This window comes from Dromiciops gliroides, chromosome 5 (assembly GCF_019393635.1).
Source record: "Dromiciops gliroides isolate mDroGli1 chromosome 5, mDroGli1.pri, whole genome shotgun sequence".
Taxonomy (NCBI): domain Eukaryota; kingdom Metazoa; phylum Chordata; class Mammalia; order Microbiotheria; family Microbiotheriidae; genus Dromiciops; species Dromiciops gliroides.
The window spans coordinates 234,316,129-234,337,521 of record NC_057865.1 but is presented as its reverse complement, the minus strand read 5'-3'; the positions used below and the strand labels follow the sequence as shown (position 1 = coordinate 234,337,521).

The 21,393-nt window shown below is 39.3% G+C and overlaps 1 protein-coding gene across 2 annotated transcripts in view; it reads right to left on the bottom strand.

The window, feature by feature from the left end:
- The window catches only part of SRGAP1 (SLIT-ROBO Rho GTPase activating protein 1), a 357,119-nt gene that overhangs the window by 182,624 nt on the left and 153,102 nt on the right, over positions 1–21,393 (bottom strand). For both annotated transcript variants that reach the window (XM_043967043.1, XM_043967042.1), the window contains exons 2-3: positions 17,776–17,971; positions 6,168–6,330 (exon numbers count right to left, since the gene is read on the bottom strand). In XM_043967043.1, the coding sequence (XP_043822978.1) occupies positions 6,168–6,330; positions 17,776–17,971 (359 nt within the window). The remainder of the gene's footprint in view (positions 1–6,167; positions 6,331–17,775; positions 17,972–21,393) is intronic.

Sequence of the window (21,393 nt, the reverse complement as noted above, 5' to 3'; positions counted from 1 at the left end):
CTATATAGCAATGATAATGGTAGTCAACATTAATATAATGCTTTAACGTTTTCAAGAAGCTAGTCATATTTAGTCTCATTTGTATTCATGATTTATCTCCTCTACCAGATTACTAAAATCCCTGAAGGCAAACATCTTCTCACTCTTCTCTGTATTCTCCACAGGGCCTTTGATATATTAAGTGGTTGAATATTTCTGAATGAATGAATGGCAAACCTATGATATGTAGTCCTTTATAAAATTAAGCATTCTATAGGAGTCACATGGAGGATGTAATTAACTGGTAATGCCAGCTCTAAATATTTTTTTTCAGGCTCAAATCAGTTCTTCTGCCTTATCTGATGCAGAACTTTGATGGTGGTGGTGATGGTGGTAGGGCCAGTTCTTAACAAGTCACTTACAAATTCTTTTCTGAGGAAAATACTGACCCTTTCTTCAGAAACCCGAACACTATCTGGCTTAAACTTGCTTGCCTTTCTTCCTGAGCACAAATGCAAAGTTAGCTGCTTAAGCCTTCCCAAAAGAATAAGAACATTTTCCCTTCTACAAGACCGGAGTCCTTGTTAGATAGTTCAATCATGAATTGACTGGATTCCAGCAACTGCCAAAGGCTTCCTTAAGATATCTGATCACTGGGGGCAGCTAGGTGGCATAGTAGATAAAGCACCACACCTGGATTCAGGAAGACCTGAGTTCAAATCCGTCCTCAGACACTTGACACTTACTAGCTGTATGACCCTGAGCAAGTCACTTAACCCTCACTGCCCCACCGCCCCCAAGAAAGATATGTGATCATTGAGAGAGATGGTCCAAAAAAAAAAAAAAAAGGAAGAAGAAGAAGGCAAGCAATAGGGGCAGCTAGGTGGCGAAGTGGATAAAGCACCAGCCTTGGATTCAGGAGTACCTGAGTTCAAATCTGGCCTCAGACACTTAACACTTAATAGCTGTGTGACCCTGGGCAAGTCACTTAACCCCAATTGCCCTGCCCCCCCCACCCCCAAAAAAGGGAGAGAGATGGTCCAATAGGCATGTTAACTATCTATGCACTCATTTAGAATCTCCAAGGTCAAACTGTGTATGAAGTTAAGTGGCTGGGCCTTATTATCTCAGTTCTTCACAGAAATGCTTTCACTGAATTATGATTTCATGTTTTCCACTTTTTTTTTCATATAGGGTCAGTACTGGAATTACTCATTTGAACAGGGTCAGACCATCTTCTATAAAACTGTAATTAAATAGCAGCCAGTACTTTAATCACTTCCCCTCACAAAAGAGTCACAATGGTAAATTCCTGTTTGAAATGAATATCAAGAAAATTTTTTTTCTGTGAATCAATTAATACATTTTCTCTTGTCAGAATATTAATACTATGTAACACACATAGATTGTAAGCTCCTTGGTGGCAGAAACTTTTGCCTCTTTTGTAAATTCAACTCTTGGCAAGTGGCTGGCACATTTGTTGTTGAGTCATTTCAGTTGTATTCAACTCTCTGTGACTCCATTTTGGGTTTTCTTGACAAAGATACTGGAGTGCTTTGTCATTTCCTTCTCCAGCTCATTTTACAGGTGAGGAGCTGAGGCAAACAGGGTTAAGTGACTTGCCCAGGGTCACACAGTTGGTAGGTGTCTGGGGCCAGATTTCAATTCAAGTCCTCCTGACTCCAGAGCCAGCACTCTATCCACTGTGCCAACCAGCTACCAATAGGAGGAGCTTAATAAATATTGATTGAGGGTTGGGTTTTTTTTTTGTTTTAGCTATCAACCCCTCCCCCAGTTTCTGCTTAATTTAATACTCAAATATAGTTTTTTTCTAGGTACCTAACAATGTTTGTGCCTTCTCCTGCCTTGATCTGGTGACCATCTTCATTTTTATCCCTAATTGCCCTCATTTTTCTCATGGATCTATTATGTGCTAGATGTCAGGTATACAAAGACAAGAATGAAATGGTCCAACCCTACAGGTCCTTATATTCCAATGTGAGAATATTATTATCAGGGGCCAAACTGTTGTCCTAATTAGCTTTCCCCACACAGGAGATAGGTAGGGTGACCACACAAATTTAGTTTTACCCATTACACTAACAAGGTGAGACAAAACACAGATCTAAGGTAATCTTGGGGGGATAAGGCAGTAGTGGCCAAAAGTTTCCTGAAGATGGTGCAACTTGAGCTGAATCTTCAGAAAGAAAGTAAGGCATTAATTCACCTGAGACAGGTGAAAAGGAAGAGTCTTCCAGTCATAGGGAAACGCCAATGAAAAAGCTCTCAGTCAGGACAGGGAGTCAGTCTCCTACCTGAAGAACAGCAGGATCAGTTGCGCTACACCATAGAGTTCATGAAGGAGAGGGATATTTGATGAAGTCAGTGGGACTTGGTTGTGAAGAGCTTTAAACGCCCAACAGAGGAGTATATCCTTGATCTGGTAATCAGGCCCAATTAAGTGTGTGTGTGTGTGTGTGTGTGTGTGTGTGTGTGTGTGTGTGTGTGTGTGTGAGAGAGAGAGAGAGAGAGAGAGAGAGAGAGAGAGAGAGAGAGAGAGAGAGAGAGAGAGAGTGTGAGAGAGAGTGTGTGTGTGTGAGTGTGTGTGTGTGTATGTATAAAATAATGCTCTTCCCTGTGCGTTAGGAAAATCACCTTGCCGGCTCTAGTAGATTGGAGTGGGGGAGGGGACTTGAAGTAGGGAGACCAATTAGGGGGCTATTATGTTTCACTTATAAGCCATCTCAAATACTTTCAGGAGGCGGAAGCCATAAATGCTAATCAAATAATGAATAAATATTATTCATGGCTAGAAACTATGAAAGGGCATTCAGCTCAAGCAAGAAGTGGAGTTCTCAAAAATAAAATTCTGATTATACAACTAAGAATGATCTGATTAAAAAAAAAGAAGAGGAATCTTAAGAAATCAATGCGGCTGAATAAAGAGCTCTCTGACAAGATAATTTAAACAGTTGTATAAGAAAGAGAAAGTAACACAGATAAATAAGAAATAGCAGCATTCACTTATCAGAAGAGCTTAAGGAGGGTTAAAACCAGAATAACACAAGGTGTGAGATGAATGCTAATGACCAAAAAAGGGGTAGTTTTATTTTTTAAGCCATATTTAGAGCAAACATTTTTAAAAAGGAAAAGACAGAGCCATTGCTTCAGGAAGACAAATGTCAAAGAACAAGAAGACCCATTTAACTCCCATTTTGTTTCCATCTTTTTCATCAGAGAAATTTTCAAACAGTAAAGGACAAACCAATTTTAAAATGGAATTGTGTACCGATATAGGTAAGGAGATAAACAACATTTTAAGTAGTTTCATATTTTCACCCTCAAATGAAATATACTCTTGGTATTGAAAAAGTTTGGTAGATAAAATCATGAAGCCACTGGTAGTTGGGAAAAAATTATGAAGAAAAAAGCAATACCAGAATATTGGACAGGCAGAAGGCCTGATTTAAAAAAAGGGGGGGGGGAATAGAAGATTCTGTGTCAATTTCAACCAAAATTCTAGGAATCACTCTATACAAAGTTTGTGATCACAAAATAATTATGGCTTTCTTTTCTAAGAGCCAGCATGGATTCACTAAGAACAAGTTATGTAAAATTAACTTCATTTCCCCTTTTAGGAGGGTAAGCTTAATAAACAGGTAGCTCAGGATAACCCAAATAACAGAGAATATCAGGTTCCAGAAAAGCATTTCATAATGTCTCTAAAAATGCCTTTGCAGACAAAATGGAGCAATGAGAGACAGAAGGTGGTATGTGGATAGCTGAGCAATCATAGACATCTCTTGGAGCTTGCCATATTATACTGTCCTATTCAATAGTTTTAGCAACAACAGATACATTCTAAAATGGGAACACCTTCCCCCAAGAAATTAAAGTCTCCGAATACACAGTAACTCACAGTACACAAATAATAATTATGGTTTTCCCAGTAGTTAAATATGGAGAGCCTTAATCCTAGAAGACAAATTAAAGTTTTTGAATACACAAAGCTCAGAGAGGCAGATAAAGGACAGAATTATGGTGAGTCATTCTGGTGCAGTGGATACAGTGATAGAAAAGAAGTTAGGAAGAGGTGGGTTGGAATCCTGCTTCTGATACTTTCTAGCTGTGTCTCTCTGGGAAACTCATAGAATCTCTTTGAGTCTCGGTGTTTTTCCATTTGTAAAATGGGGATAATTAAACCTGGAATATCTTTCCCACAGGGTTGCTACAGTGAAAAGTGATAATATGTTTAAAGTATTCTGTAAACCTTAAAACACTATGTAAATTTCAACTGTTATTATTGCAGACATATCCTTCCAACATCCATGGGCATTAAGATTTACCTGGTTGGCTGCAAACATTGTGCAGTAGAGTATCTGAGATGTGTTCTTCTTACTTTAAAGCAGGGGTTCCTAACCTGGAGTCCACTGACCCCCGTGGGGTTAGTGGCTAGATTTCATGGAGTTCATGAAACTGGATCAGGGGAGAAATGCATCTTCATTTTCACTAATCTTCAGGGACTGTCTTTTGCCTCTTTTTGGGTCTAAGACATAGTAGGTATTCACTAAATGTTTATTGACTTATTGACCAACCTCAAACTGAAATTTAGCATTTATTTCAATTACTACTTTTTTTTTTTTTTTTGCAGGGCAATGAGGGTTAAGTGACTTGCCCAGGGTCACACAGCTAGTAAGTATCAAGTGTCTGAGGCTGGATTTGAATTCAGGTCCTCCAGAATCCAGGGCCGGTGCTTTATACACTACACCACCTAGCTGCCCCCCTCAATTATTTCTTTTCTTTTCTTTTCTTTTCTTTTTTTTTTTTGGTGAGGCAATTGGGGTTAAGTGACTTGACCAGGGTCACACACCTAGTAAGTGTTAAGTGTCTGAGGCTGGATCCGAACTCAGGTCTTCCTGACTCCACGGCCAGTGCTCTACCTATTGCGCCACCTAGCTGCCCCACCTCAATTATTTCTAAAGAGTGTTCTTATAAGGGGTGTAGTTGCCAAAGGGGTCCATGATACAAAAATGGCTAAGACTACCCACTCTAAAGACTGTTTTCCATCGTATGCTTACTATAAAATCACGGTAGCTCAGCTGGCACATGTAAAGTTCTTTGGAGAGCTTGAAGTGCTACATAAATATCAGTTATTATTATTGCTAATCAATACATCAAAGAATCGCTTCAATTTCATTTATAGGATGACTACTTAAAAAATTCCCATAAAAAAAGAAAAGATACTAAAAAATTCCCATAACTTAAGATAAAACTACTTATTTTCTCCTTTTGGAGCTGTCTTTAGATTCTACTTCCTTTCCCTTTTGACTAGCAGCATTTTTCCCATTAAAGAAAAAGCAAAAGACCATTAGGGTTTATCAATTTCCATTTCCAGGCTAGAAGTCAAAGCTAATATGGCCACACCAAACATCAGCAGGAAATATTCCAGCTGGCCTATTATTAACACTATGCTTTTGTTGTTTGAAAACTTTCAACTATAAATATGTTGTTAATGTTGCGGGTTTTTTTTTTTTAATTTTCTAAGACTTCATGATTAATTAGTGAATAGTAGGTAGGAGCATCTGCACCGAACAACTGCCATGACACTACACAGCTGGAAAAAATTCTGGGTCATATAAACATCAAAAACAGAGACCAGCTTTGTTACTAGGCAGGAGCTGCACTCTCTACATGGGGAAGAGAGCCAACATATTCATTTCTCAAAACGAAAATGTCCACACAACAAAACCAGTTGTGCAGTAAGAGCTTTTTGTAAGTCTGGCTTCTTTTCCAGTTTGTATTGGTGGCAAGAAGCCATCTAGCAGAAGGGAGATCGTACTTAGGGCAGGGTACTAAGCCTTCCCTGACATTTTTCAGGTAGCTAAAGCTGCAGATGTGGTTCTCCCCTTATTCCTCACTTCTCCTTGAAGGTCGTGTTTTCTTTTTCCAGAATGAATGTTCCCAGCTGCAAACAGTCCCTTCCATTGGGCAGGGCTGGTAATTAACCAAGAACATCCCACCAGGGTTTCTCATTTAAAATCAGATGGCTGCTCCTACACAGGTTACCAAGGAGAAAGGCATAACGCTCAATGGTTTTGGTCCCTATAATACTGCATGAGTCTAACTGCACCCAACTGCTTAAAATACATGTCCAGGGGAGCACAATGTGGCAGAAATTGTGGTGTTACCTTTTTAAACATTCTGGTAGAGTCCTCGCTTATCTGCATAAAGCGCATGATGACATTGTTCAGATAGATATCACTTAATGTGGCATGGTCTTTGCTTTCTCTTCTTACTTGGTTCAGAAGTAAATACCAGCAGTTCACTGGAGACAAAAGGTTCTGGTCCTTCCTGAGGATTGAAAGAAATGCAGTATTATAAATTGTACCCAAAGTACATTCGAATGAGTTACAGCAAAATAAAGTAAACCAAAGGAGCACGACAGGTTGCTGTTGTTCATATTTCGTTCTTGAAGAGGAGCAATGATATCAGGAGGGGGATGTCTTAACCTGCAAGTAAATTGGATTTAAGTGAGGCAGAGCTCTGCAAAGCCTCACTTTCTCCTCCAGAGTCACTGGAGTCCAGTAGCAAGACATAGGTCAGGATGACAGGTGATGGCCCCAGATGCAGTGAGAGACCCTGTCCTTTTTAAGCTAAAGGTCTTTCCCAAGTCTCAGTTTGTCTGGGGCAACACCCTTTCTCCACCTGAAAGACACAACATCACCAATAAGACATTTTTCTATGTGGTAAAAGGCACATGGCCAACTGATCCCCAGGCTTGGAGGGAGAAAACTCAGGCCAAGAATATTCGGTCAAAACCCACACTCTTAAGAAAAGTGTCATGGGACCCCTCACATCTATAGAGCTCAGAGAGGTTCTTAGTTTTAAGCATCTCATTGAAGAAAGACAATTTATGTTTACATTGAAATCAATAAACCCTCACAGAAAGAATGTGGTTTGCCACTATTCAAAATCTGCTAGGGAAATTCAGTCCATTGCATGTCAGAAAAGATCTGGTTAGGTACGCTTCCAGTGGGATCTAAATTCATGTGTTATATATCTCCATTCACCCAAAGAATGACCAGAAATGAGAACATTACAGTATTATATCTAGTGTCCTGATTCTCTGGACTCTCTGGACTTTCTCTGCCGTGCCACAGAAGCCTCTTCTCCTTGAAAGTTCCCTCTGTCCCTGGTCTTCTCACACTGGTTGGCTGGCTCCTCCCAGAACCACCATTTTAAGGAAAAATGTCCAAGCCATCCATGACTTCATTCCTCTCCAGATTCTTCTCCCAACTCTCTGGCATTTTCTCTACCAGGCATGGGATCATGCACACCCCATGTGGGGATAAGGGTACCTTCTCCTCCCTCCCCTCTTTCAGCTTCCTTTTATGTGTCATTTTCCTCTGTCAGAATGTAAGCTCCCTGAGGGCAGGGACTATCTTTTTGTTTATATTAAATTCCCAGCACTTAGTACAGTTCCTGGCACAGGGAAAGCACTTAATATATCAGCAGATTTGACATCCTCAATGAGCGTGAGAACACTGCTGGCTTACAGAATTCTAACATATCCATTTAAATTCGTAAGCCCACACTGGTTTCTTTCTCTTTCTTTCTTTCCTTCTTTCTTATTTATTTATTTACTTACTCATTCATTCATTCATTCATTCATTCATTCATTCATTCATTCATTTATTTATTTATTTAGGCGAGGCAATTGGGGTTAAGTGACTTGCCCAGGGTCACACAGCTAGTAAGTGTCAAGTGTCTGAGGCTGGATTTGAACTTAAACATTGACTTCCCATCCCCCCTAAAGAATTATTAGCTAAGAATAATTTAAATATTGGAACTTTTAAAGACTTTATCTATTTTTTAAGAATTGTCTGTTGATAAGGTATTATTGCAATAATGGTACGATTTCAAAATATGAATCCTATAACTGGAAACATTTGTCTTACATTTGAAAAAATACTTCCAAAATCTATGAATTTATCAATGGGGATACTTTCTCCTCTAAGGCCTATCACAACTTCCCTATGGGTTGAATAAAGGCAGTAAAGAAAAACTGGTAATAAGATCATGACCTGTGGCTGGAAATTTCAAGGCTATGTAGCCAATCTAATGTAGCAGTATCCAAATTAGCTAAGTAGGTCCTGAGATGACAGACATACATTCCTTTAGTGGGGCCCTCCTTGAAGTGTTTCCATCTTGGGAGGAAGAGCAGCTAGGTAGCATAGTGGATAGAGCACTGGCCCTGAAGTTGGGAGGACCTGAGTTCAAATCTTTTTTGCTGTGTGACCCTGGGCAAGTCACTTAACCCCAATTGCCTTAAATGATTGGGACCATTTCCAGTTGTCCTGATATATATCTTGCTGCTGGACCCAGATGGTTCTGGAGGAGAGAGTTAGGTTGGTGACCTTGCACAGCCCTCCCTTACTTAAATCCAATTCACCACGAGTCATGACATCATCCAGATGTCATGGTCCTCTTTGAGACTGAAGGACAAGCAATGACAATATTGGTAGGATAAAACAGAGCTCATGTTCTGTTAATGTCACTTTCAAAAAGCCAGCATTACCTTTCCTGCTATGGTGAGGCACCAGCAAAGAACTTTCAAAGACCACTCATTAAACCACACAACAGCCCCAAACTTAAGGAGGAATACCCATAAGCTCTGTTTATGGCTCAGGTTTGGAAGGTCATTTATGGTCCTTGAATTATAATGTAGCCAGGATAAGATGGCTGATGAAGTCAGAGCTTTCTGCCTACTCAGTTGTAGTGTTCACAATTTAACTTCCCAGCAAATCAACATTTTATTTCATTGTTCTAAAACATGCTCTGTCAACATACATATTTTTTGGACGTGGCCAATGTGGGAATTTGTTTTGTTTGACTACGTATATTTGCCACGAGGGTTTTGTTTTTCTCCTTTTCTTTTCTCCCCAATGGGGAGGTAGAGGAGAGATGAGAGAGAGAGAAAGAAAAGTAGATATTTGTTAACTGAAAAACAAAACCCACCTTAATTAAAAACATAAATGATGCTCTATCAATGCCAACTATCCTTTGGAAGAAAACTCCAACAGGAAGGAATTATTACAATAGACCTCTGGAAACTCTTAACTTTCTAAATGTCATCAAAATAAAACTTTTCAAATTTGACACTCTTTTCTCTTGTCTAACCTGCAGGCTAATTATGAATATATTTTGTGAAAAATAAAGGCTTCTTGAGCAGTTATTTATAAATAACAGTAGCTAGTTCTTCTTGTCTTTTAAATAAAATATATGGAGACAGTCTTTGAGTTAACAAGGAAAATACTATGTTTCTTATTAAATTCTCCCCCTCACTCTTTGCTTCCTTAATAGAAGCAGATTTACACTCTGTAAAACCAGCATAGCACAAGGGAGACTTGTTTTTTAAAAAAATATATATTTAACTTTTTATTTTACTTAAGGTGGGGCCTTAAAACTGCAGATGTGTTATATATGGTGACTAATTACCCTTGATAAAAATTTGAAAGAATCATCTTGAAGTCATTAGAACTTTTTATTAAGTGTCAACCTTTGGCAGCCTCTGTCTCTCTCTGTCTCCTGTGTCTGTCCTTCTATGTCTCTCTGTCTCTCTGTCTCTCTCTCTCTCTCACACACACACAGACACACAGAAACACAGTTACTGGGTACTGTTGACTGGGCAAAAGCCAGGGGGCAGCAAAGTAACCCTTGTGGTTGGAAAAAGGACCCTCCTAGAAACTTCTGATTTTTGTTGTTCAGGGAGTATCTCATATTTTTTTCACAGACCTTCCATGACAGCACCTTGTAGAGTGATACGCATAGAAAGCTGCATAGAGTAGATATCTAATAAGCATTCATTGAATGAGTGAGTCGAATGTTAGCTAATCAGATGGAGAACAGAAGGAAAATTCTGTGGCATCTGTTTTTCAAACAATCCCATCTGCCCAGCTAAGAGGATAAGGTCAGATCAGAGCTGAATGGACAAATGAATGAATGATGAAAGTATGAAGGGTGGGACCAGCTTAACTCTGGGGCAGAGCTTCTCTTCTTCCCAATCTGGAAATCAGGGGGCAGCTAGGTGGTGCAGTGGATAGAGCACTGGCCCTGGATTCAGGAGGGCCTGAGTTCAAATCTGGCCTCAGACACATGACACTTACTGGCTGTGTGACCCTGGGCAAGTCACTTAATCCCCCATAGCCCCGCCAAAAAAAAAAAAAATCCAATCTGGAAATCATCCACTAGCCTACAAATGATGACTTAAAAGTAAAACAATCAAGGTTCCCATAGTGGGGAAAAAACCCCAAACAAAACCCAGAAAGTTCACTTTGACTATTAGGAGAGCTTATATTCATTGCATATAGACTGTCCTTTCCATTCCCAATGCCGCCATCTTAGTCTAGGTTCATTTCACTTGACACCTTGTTATTACAACAATTGCCTTTCCACCAGTCATTCTCTACATCTGCCTTTACTCAATAATCCATACTCTATGCTGGAAGATATAAAACTTCCTGAGAGACTTCTTATTTTCTATACTTTGTCCCATAATACAAAAATTGTCAATGACTCCTTATTGTCTACATAATAACGTTCCGAGTCCTTATTGTAGAATTCAACACTCCTCCTTCCCCCCACCATGGATCTTACCTCTCATTCAACTCAATAAACACATAATAAGTTTCAACTATATACAGAGTACTGTGTTGGATGTTTGGTGAGATAAATGATAAATAGACATATAAGATAAAATATGGCCCTGCCATCATGAAACATTTAGTCTAGGATAAATTTATTTATCACTATAAAGGATCACAGGATGATAAATCTAGAGTTTGATAGGACCTTAGAGATCAATGATCACTCTACTCTTGCCAAACTGGTCAACTTATTTTTCCCTGAACATGCCTTGTAATTTCCCACCTCCATGCCTTTGCTCATGCCATTTCAGTTCACTGATATTCTGAAATACTTATTCTCTATATCATTTACAAGTTAATTTTCTTCCAGAGCTAAAGGGGGAATAACCCTTTAAAAATTACAGAGGGGAGGGGCAGCTAGGTGGCACAGTGGATAGAGCACTGGCCCTGGAGTCAGGAGTACCTGAGTTCAAATACGGCCTCAGACACTTAACACTTACTAGCTGTGTGACCCTGGGCAAGTCACTTAACCCCAATTGCCTCACCAAAAAAAAAAATATATATATATATATATATAGAAAGAACATTAGATGCTGAATCAGAAGATTTTTGCTTTAGTCACAGCTTCCAACATTCACAAGCTTTATGAACTTGAGCAAGTTTCATAACTACTTTGAATCTCATTTTCTTCATCTGTAATACACAAGTAATAATACAGGCACCACTTATTTCACAAGGTTGCTATGAAGATCTTAGTTCTCAATATTCAAATTAATCCGTGATCTAATTTACTTGGTTGTTCCCTCCAATAAGGAAGATAGCAGCTGATCCTCTGGTACTCTTAGCCATGTCCTCCCCAAAGTTCCACACAAGGTGTCTGTATCACATGACTGAAACATAGCTCATCTTTTCTTGACATCACAAGGCTTTCAGTGGAGCATATTGGCTGTCTACCTGTCATAAATCACCCTACTAACCACCTGACATTTTTCCTCCTATTGTTTGAAGTTCTTTATTGATTATAAGTTGCAAGCTCCTCATGGTCATCATGTGCTCCTTATTTTGAAATCTAGAGACTTCCGTATTCAGTGTGTCATGACCATACAGGAACAATGGTAAAATGTTGGCATTAAACACATATTTGTTTTGGGCTGGTGTTGTCGGGGAAGAAGCTAGGGTCATTAAAAGGCTCTGCAATTTTGTAAAGACAATACAATCTGCTTCTCTTCTCTTCCTGTTTAACTCTGGACCACTGTCCACGTGCATTGCCTACCCCAGATGTACATGCTAATGAACAAGCTCCACAAGTTCTTTATCCAAACATATTTTATAATTTGGGTAAGAGACATTCTTCATCCATTTGGTTACTCCTGTATGGATGGTCAGGCCAAACTCTTTTGAGTGGCTGTGATTAGTACAATGTCCTCTGCAAACACAAGTGTTTGGAGGACCCCACCATCTATAGGGAATCCCTCTTGAACTTAGACAATTTTCTGGATCTCCTTCATCAATGTGGCAAAAAAATGTTGATCAACAGCATCTCTCTGTTTTGTATAGTGAGGATTGAATAAGATAATTTATGCAAAACATTTAAAAACATAGGAGTTTTGATTATCTACTCCAAACCCCTTCTTTTTTGGGGGGAGGGCAGGACAATGAGAGTTAAGTGACTTGCCGAGGGCCACACAGCTAATAACTGTCAAGTGTCTGAGGCTGGATTTGAACTCAGGTCTTCCTGAATCCAGGGCCAGTGCTCTGTCCACTGTGCCACCTAGCTGCTCCCTAAACCCCTTCCTTTTTAAAGATGAGGAGACAAAGATAACTGCATCACTATTCTCCCCATAAGTTAATAAAAGAGATCTACACTTGCCATTACTCTGGGTGTTGAACCTCATATGAATTCCTAGCAGAGATTTGGAGGGGCCCTGAATTGGATTGAGCAAGGGATAGAAAGCTCAGCTAGGAGGCACGCACTGGAGCCCTCTCACATTTCAGCTGCCAAAGCTGAAATGACTCTCTCTACCAAAATAGATTGGCTATCCAATTACATGTCATTCTCTAGATAGGCATATTGTCAACTATTTATTTTTCCCTCTATAGCTTATTATCCTGATCCCTTTTGAGTAATCACTGGTTTCACTGCTCTTGGACAGGTTGTATCTATCGGCTGCCCCATTCACCCCGCTATGGCCTATGGCCCCAATTCACCATCTCTGTAACTTTCCAAACCCAAATACCTTTTCCTGGTTGCCACACCCCTTTAAAATATTGTCTGTCCTGCCTCCAATTGAATGTAAGGTTCTCCATGACAGGGACTTTTTTACTTACATTTGTATCCTCATAACTTAATACCTTCCTTGACACAAAATAAGAGCTTAATAAAATACTTTTTCATTTATTCATTCATAGAGGAGATCCTATAACATTCTAAGACTTGATATAATCTGAACAGTATCATTTATAAAGAGAAGGATCTAAGGTGTTTATCTCAGATTACTTCAATTAAATGTAAGCTTTTATGGGTACCACCACGCAGGAAAGACCAAGTATGATCTTGGAAATCTATTGAGCAAATGCCATTAAAAAACCAACCAACCTAAGAATGACCACTAAGCAATGGATTCTTTGCTTGTGGTATCCCATGAATCAAATGTTGTTCATCCTTTGTTCTTGAAGAGGACCAATGACATTAGGAGGGTGATGTCTTGACTTTCAAGTGAAATGGATTTAAGTGAGGCAGAGCTCCACAAAGTCATCAATCTAATTCTCTCCTCCAGAGTCATCAGGAGTCCAGTGGTAAGACATAAGTTAGGATAACTCACTCAAAGGAGGTGTATAAACATGAATCAAGTAAGCACAATCTAAATTCATATCATTTCTGAGACTATTTCAGAGTATGGATTAATTATTTCTTTTTTTCTTTTTTTTTTTTAGTGAGGCAATTGGAGTTAAGTGACTTGCCCAGGGTCACACAGCTAGTAAGTGTCTGAGGCCGGATTTGAACTCAGGTACTCCTGACTCCAGGGCCGGTGCTCTATCCACTGCGCCACCTAGCTGCCCCCGGATTAATTATTTCTATAGACTTTTCATAAACAATTTCACTTTTATTCCTGCTTTTGGCCCCTCTTTTGTAATAATTTAGCAACCATTTCCTATAGGCAATTACCGGGCAGTTAAGAATTCAAAGTTAGAAAAACCCAAAGGAATTTTCAGCTGCTTTTTAGTTTATAAAAATATTTTAGCAAGAATCACAATTGTTAGGAGGAGTGAGAGAAGCTTATCATCGACTCAGTTAAAGCTTTTCATATTACCAACAGATTGAACAAGTATCTACAAAGGGCCAACTGTCCATGATACTGTGCCAAGAGACACAAAGGTAAGTCAGACATGGTCTCTGCCCATTACCAGCTTAATGACAATGATAATAATGAATGACATTGATATACCACTTTTGATTCAACAAGAGAGAGGGGAAAAAAAATATATATATATACATATATATATACTTAACATCTTGAAATTTTGTAGGTAACCATGATACAAAATTGGACAATATAGAGGCAAGAAGTACTACCACAGCTCCTGGGTAGGATAGCTAATTTCTTTTCTTTTCTTCTTTTTCTCCCCTCCCTACCCCGCCTCTCTCTTTTCTTTCTTGATGGCGGCCAAGTTTCACATTTATAGGTTTCCCTCCACCATGATATCTGGCATTTTATTGGAAAACTAATTTCTGACAAGGACCGTGGGAGGAAAACCGTGAGGAAGGGCACTATTAGCACTCAGCCCACACCTCGAAGTGTTTATCTATGAGGGACAATCATCCTTGTAACACTGAGATATTTCATAGGATCATAAAAGCCTAAAGACAGACCTTGATGGTTATCTAGTCCAATTTACCCAAATCATAATCCCCAGCCAAAACATCCTGGAAAAGTGTTCATCCAACCTATGCTCAATGAACTCTAACAACAGATCAGTAATGGAGACTAAAAAGCCAATCATGAAATCAGGCATCATTATTTTCAAATGGAACTACACTGTATCTGTGCTACCTTTTACTTTGTGTTTTAAAAGTTTCATTCTACTGCAGGATAACACAGAGCAAGCAGATCAGAAGATCCTGGGCACAGAGAATCACTGGTCTAGATACAGACACATTTACTTTACTTGTCTGAGTTATAATAGCTCACAGGTGCTGAAATAAATCTTCACGTCATTTCATTTGAAGGATATGTACTATTTCAATGGGTCATTACACACACACACACACACATTAATTTCACTATGTACATCTCTCTCTCTCTCTCTCCCCTCTCCCTCCATCTTGATTTAGATAGCTATAGATCTATATCTATCTGTCTTAGGGAGAAAGAGGGAGGGAGTGAGGGAAGAAGGGAGAGGGAGAGGGAGAGACACACAGGCAGAGACAGAGAGCGAGATGGAGAGGGGGAGGGAGAGAGAGAGAGAGAGAGAGAGAGAGAGAAAGGGAGGGAGGGAGAGGGAGATGGAAGAGAATTTTGTCTTCTGTTAGAAATATCTTAAACTATAAAGAACTTGCTTCTCTAGTCCACTAAACTGTTCTTTTCTCTGAATTATTATACAGTGTGTTGTTTAATCAGCAGAAGCACAGTTGCGGGGAGGGAGGGTACCTACAGTCTTTCCTCATCAATAAGTACAGCCTGTAGTATCTGACTGAAAAAAGTCACAAAGATTGAGAACAGACCACTGTTTTTATACATCATAGTCATTTACCTCCTCAAAAATATTTTGGCTGTGGATCAAGTTTCTGCTTCAACCTTTGGTATTATTTTACCTGCCTCAAACCGGCAATTCTAAGTATGACCATGAATGAGATTAAGGGGTTTTCTATTACTCCAGATAAGTTTGAATTTTCTGCTGAAGTGGCATTTGGTAACTGACATCAGCAGGAATTTATAAGGAATTGCAATAATCATTCCCTCAGCATAATGCCATATTTTTTTTCATCTAAGTTCCTGGTTTCCACCTAAATCTATACATCTTCAAGAATTTTATGCTTTATAAATTTCTCTTAATCTTGGCACAAAACCCCAAGGATAGACAGGAGTCAGATTCATGGACGACGAGGGGAACAAGGTAGGCAGGAGATTAGTGTGAGCATGGCATGTTGGGTGGGTGGTGGGAGGTGTGGGAGGGCCTAAGAATTACTCGAAACTAAGTCTGCCTATCTTAGTGGAAAGTATCCATTTCAAAAACTGAATATTTCTAACAGAAAAGTCATTTCAAAATGTAGGGTCAGGACTAGTGAGAATCATGTTAAAGACATATACACATAAAACTCCCCCATTCCCATCTTGAAATCCTGAACATGTCATACTCATTCCCACACCCAAAGCTTCGATCTGCTCCATCCCCTCTGCCTACATTGTCCTTTCCATGAATCTAACTCCCACCTGCCCTTCCAGGATCTCCACTATTCTCACCTCCTCTCTGATTAACTGCTCATGCAATCACAGCATGTGCTATCTGTGACACTCAAATGGGACTGAGACGCCACATGACATCTTTTCCAATTATGTTATCGCTCAGCTCTTGTTTTGTGTGCTTCTACTTGGTTCTGCGAGATCCTAAAGGTCCTTTAATAATTAGCGTTAATATTTAGATAGTACTTCAAGGTTCGCAAAGCATTTTGTATACATGATCTCATTTGATACTAGAAACAGCCTCGGGCGGTAGGTACTATTATTATCTCTATTTTAGAGATGAGCAGATGGAATCTGAGAGAGGTCATGTGACTTGCCCTGAATCATACACCTAATTGAGGTATGAATCAGGTCAGTCTCAGGTATTTCTGACCCCAAGTTCTGTGCTCTTATCCACTGTGCCAACTAGAGGCAGGGATCATCTTCCCATGTCTCCCAGTGCCAAACAGAGTAGGAGATGAGGAAATCCTTTCTAAATGAAGGTATGATTGAAAAAAGAAGGGGGGGGGGGAAGCGGGCAGCTAGGTGGCACAGTGGATAGAGCACCGGCCCTGGAGTCAGGAGTACCTGAGTTCAAATCTGGCCTCCAGACACTTAACACTTACTAGCTGTGTGACCCTGGGCAAATCACTTAACCCCAATTGCCTCACTAAAAAAAAAAAAAAGAAAAAAAAAGAAAGAAAAAAGAAGGGGAGAAGAGGTGCAGCTAAATGGCACAGTGGATAGAGCTCTGACCCTGAAGTCAAGAGGACTTGAGTTAAAATCCAGCCTCTCATCCTTAAGGGAAGGAAGGAAGGAAGGAAGGAAGAAAGGGAAAAGGAAAGAAAGGAAGGAAAGAAAGAGTCGGTATGTAACAAGATTGAAGGATAAGAGATGGCCAATCCAAATACTTCAATGAGGTTCATAAAATGTAAGAAGATGTAGGTCTGTATCACTTTGGCTAGACCATTCTCTGCAGGAAGAGTTTCATAGGATGAAAAGATGCAGATGAGTTATGTGTACCAATGAAGAGAGTAGCCACATTGTACCAATGAGAGCACTGCTGAGATAACAGATTTACTGAGTGTCTGAGTGACTGAAGGAAAACCCAATGCTAAGCACTCAGCTGTTACTTGCATACTCTGAATTTGAATTCAGCTCTATTCCTATGAAAGTATCTAGATGAAAATAAGGGAGGGGCAAACTGTGGCAAGAAGATCATGAAGACTATTTAACAAATAGAAATACATTTAAAAAAAAAAAAGATCCCAAGAGGATCAAATAAGATGTTTGTAAAATGCTTCCTAAGCCTTAAAGTAATGTGCATCGACATGTAAAAATCATATCAAATTTTTAATTTCCCACCAGTTACTTCTGGAGACATAACTAGAATTCATATCCCTCTACACACACATACACATACACACACACACACACACACACACACACACACACACAAGTTATAGCTCTATTATTCCCATTGTGACTACACATTTCAGTTGTACAAAGTCTGGCCCACTTTAAATAAAAAAAGATCCAATAAGGGGATGATTCTGTCACAAAAGGGTGCATTTTGTTATTATTTCATCATCAACAATATTTTGCTTGTTCAACAACTACACGGATGGGAAAAAGACAGTGAGAGATTTGCCTGGGCCAGTGGGCAAACAGGTTTGTGTCTAGGAGGACTGTGCTGGCGCAGCCCTTACTTGTACTGCTGGTGATCTTTTGTGCTTCTTGTTTTGGCCATGAATCGCTCTGCTAACTTCTCCAGGTTGCGGGAGTACTCAGTCTCAATTTCAGCTTTTTTGCGGAAGAAATCTTGCAGGTCCTGCAGGAGCTGTACCCGCATCTCGGTCTGCTGCTCCAGGCATTTCTGCTGCTCTATCAGCTGGGCTCGGATTTCTAAAAACGAAAGAAAAACAGAATGAGCTGGTTGAGGAAAAGTAAGAAGCCGTATCAACATGAATAGAGTATAAAAGCACCTCTCAATGTATTCAGCACTGACCACATTCAGTTTAGACTTCAGGATCCAGGACAATTGCCAATCCTTTTTTTTAAACAGGACAAACATGAAGATAATCAGTGGAAAAAAACAACAACCCCAAACTACTGGCCATTTCCCAAATATTATTAATATTTTGCAAGATGTAATTGTAAGTCATGAAGAAGAAAACACAAGCAAGTGCTTAAGAGACTGTCACAATTATTAGCAAGGACTTTTATAAGATTTCTGAATAACCAAATACGTTCTGGATGGTTTTGGTTTTTGTTTTTTTAATTTTGAAATCAAGACCTCACCTCAATCAACCCTGAGCCAACATGGGCAAGAAAAGAGCATAACTTCTTCCCAGCTTCTAATCCACCGCATGTCTTGCCAGTTGGCAATATACAGAGACTGACATCTGGTCATTTTTATTTAGTGCGTGTATTTCTAATTTGTCAAATACGCAGCTTCAGAATCATGGGGATGCTGCTTCTAAAAATAGCTTTTTTTTTTTTCCTTTCCAAATAATTCACGTACAATCGGGCTGCCTTCACAAGGGCATTCTACTTCATGTTTCCATTCACAAAATTCACGTGTGTCTTCTATTCAACCTTTGCTGGTAACCAACCGCTTACCAATGCCTATTGCACAGGGAGAATAATTTGCCTTCTAATCATCATGCTTTTTTTTTAAAATTAATAGAGTATTTTATTTTTTTTCCCATTACATGTAAAGATAGTTCTCAACTCTTGCCCATACAAGCTTTCCAATTTCAGATTTTTCTCCCTCCCTCCCCCCTACCCTAGACCATTATGCTTTTTAATAGATTGAGGTGGCCTAACACTGATTAAAAGTGAAGGTTAAGTTTTTAGCAGTTTTTATTCCACCAAAGTAGAAGAGCAAAATGTATCAGACAAAAATGCTCAAAGATATGGGTAAGGATAAATTATGTTTTGGAAAACATGATAGTGTAGCTAACAGCTATTGACTTTTTTGGGCCTATGACAGAGACGTATGAACTTCAAAATAAGAAACATCTTCATCATGGGAAAAACTCATCCTTTTCTCATTACTGACTTCAAAAGGCATTTGGATAAAGTGAGTCTGAAAACACTAATGCAAATAGCAGAGAAAATAATGTTCAAAGAGGTCTGCCTTGACTTGATCCCTTCAATTTAAGATGGAAGCAAAGATAGACACTGAAATGTCCAATGCATGTAAAGACCATGCTCTCTCCCTCCTCCTCCTCCTCTTCTTTCTCATCTTTTTCTTCTTCCTCCTCCTCCTCCTCCTCTTCTTCCTCCTCCAGAATCCCTAGCTTCCTTAAAAATCATAACTTGGGACTCTGGTTAAGATGGCTACCCGAATGGATCTTGAAAAGGCCAGTTCTTACACCAGCAAAGATCTAAGCAGAGCCACCAGATCAAATAACATTCAAGAAATCCAAAAAGAAACTATAGTAAGCATCTCTGTCCAGGCTCAAGACTGCAGGGAAAAATAGCCAGGAGCCCGCAGGCAATGGGAAAGGAGTCCTACCAGAAAAACCAGCACAGGAACAGATAAACACGCCTATAAGCTTAGAAGAGAAGCAATCCAGGAACACATAAAAGTATAGTGCAGTGTGCCTGAGTGCAAACAGAAGAAGCTGAAGGGTAGTCAGAAATCCTTGTAACTCTGAGAGCCCAAAGGGCACTGGAAGTTCATAGCGCTCTGACCTGAAAACTCCAGAGGACCTTGAAGACCACAACACTCTAAACCTGGATGGTCCAAGGGGACTTAAAATCTGCAAGCGCTCTGAGCACAAACATACCAGGGGAAGTGGACACCAGCATCAGAAATGAAGGAAATAGAGGTCAGGGTCAAACACGCCCAATAGCTTGGTCTCTAGAAGGGGCAGAGCCGAGCCGAGCCTAGCTTAGGCAAACATTCCAAATCAGGAACTTGGGCTGGAAATGATAGTAAATAGACCATGACAATGAATATTATGAAGAAATATTATGGAGAAGTAAGAGACAAACCCAGAAGGGTTTAATTCCAAAACCTCAGAAGAAAAAATTCACTTTTGCATGAAGACTACAAGAATATCTGTTAAAAAAATGAAAGAAAACATTTTTTGAACCAAATTTTAAGTAACATAAGAGTTTGGGTATAGGAGGGGGGTAACTGGAAGGAGAATAGCTTAGAACCAAAGGTAGAAAACCTGATATAAGAGAGTCCCTGAAAATCATTACAGAGAAAACAAGGGATATGGAAACAAAATTAAAAAACCGGAAAAAAAATAAAACCAGAACAAATTATAAGGAATCTACTATTAAAAAAAAAAGCTAACCTAGAAAAGTTTGAGGAGGGATCATCTAAAAATCACTGGAGTCTCAGAAAACTATTACCAAAAAAACTCTAGATACCATAAGCCAAGAAAACCATCTAGTTCTAGTAGAACCAGAAGACAAAGCAAAAAATAGAATCTGTTGGTAACCTCTTGAAAGAAACTTCAAAATGAAAAACTCTCCAGAATGTCATAACCAAAATTCAGAGCTTCCAGGTCAAATAAAAATGCTACAAATAGCACCCCCCCCCCCAAATTAGTTCAAGTACCACTGAACCACAGGCAGGATCATATAAGACTGTAACAATTATAAAGGGGAGAAAGCCCTGGAAAAAAATATTCTAAAAGGCAAAAGATAAAAGATGAAAACCTAGAATAACATAACCTTCAAGACTGAGTATGAAAAAAAAGATCAGAGCTGAGTTGAAATGGAGAAATGCAAACACAGGAGTCAAAAGAAACCTAGGAAAAAACTACATCTGAGAAACTGAAAGGGTCTATATGATGATAACATGCTTACATTCTAAAAGGGAGAGAATTAACAAATGTTTGTTTAGAACCATATTATCTTCAAGGGTCAAAAAAGGGAGTTAAATAAAACAGAGGGCCTGTGTATTTCCATTGGTTTTAATGGTCTTAGAAGAAGAAAGGGATGGGGGGGAAAAAGGAACACACTGTGGAAGAGAAGTGGGGGGGTGGGGTGAAAAAAGTAGAACTTTTTTGGAAGGTAGATCAAGAAGGGAAAGAAAGAGGAAGGAAGGAAGAAAGAAAGGAGGGAAGGAGGGAAGATGGAAGGAAGAAGGAAGGAAAAAGAAAGTAGGGAAGGAGGAAGAAAGGAGAAAGAACCAGTGATGAGCTAGACAAAAGGAAGAGAGAGGAAAGAAAAGGAAGTCATTGAAACCCTAAAAAAATTAGCAGAATGAAGTTCGGAGAAAGTCAAACAGAACAGCTTTGAAGCTAATACACTGCATTTATTATATAATTAAAATTTTTAAAATTAAGTCAGATGTAGTA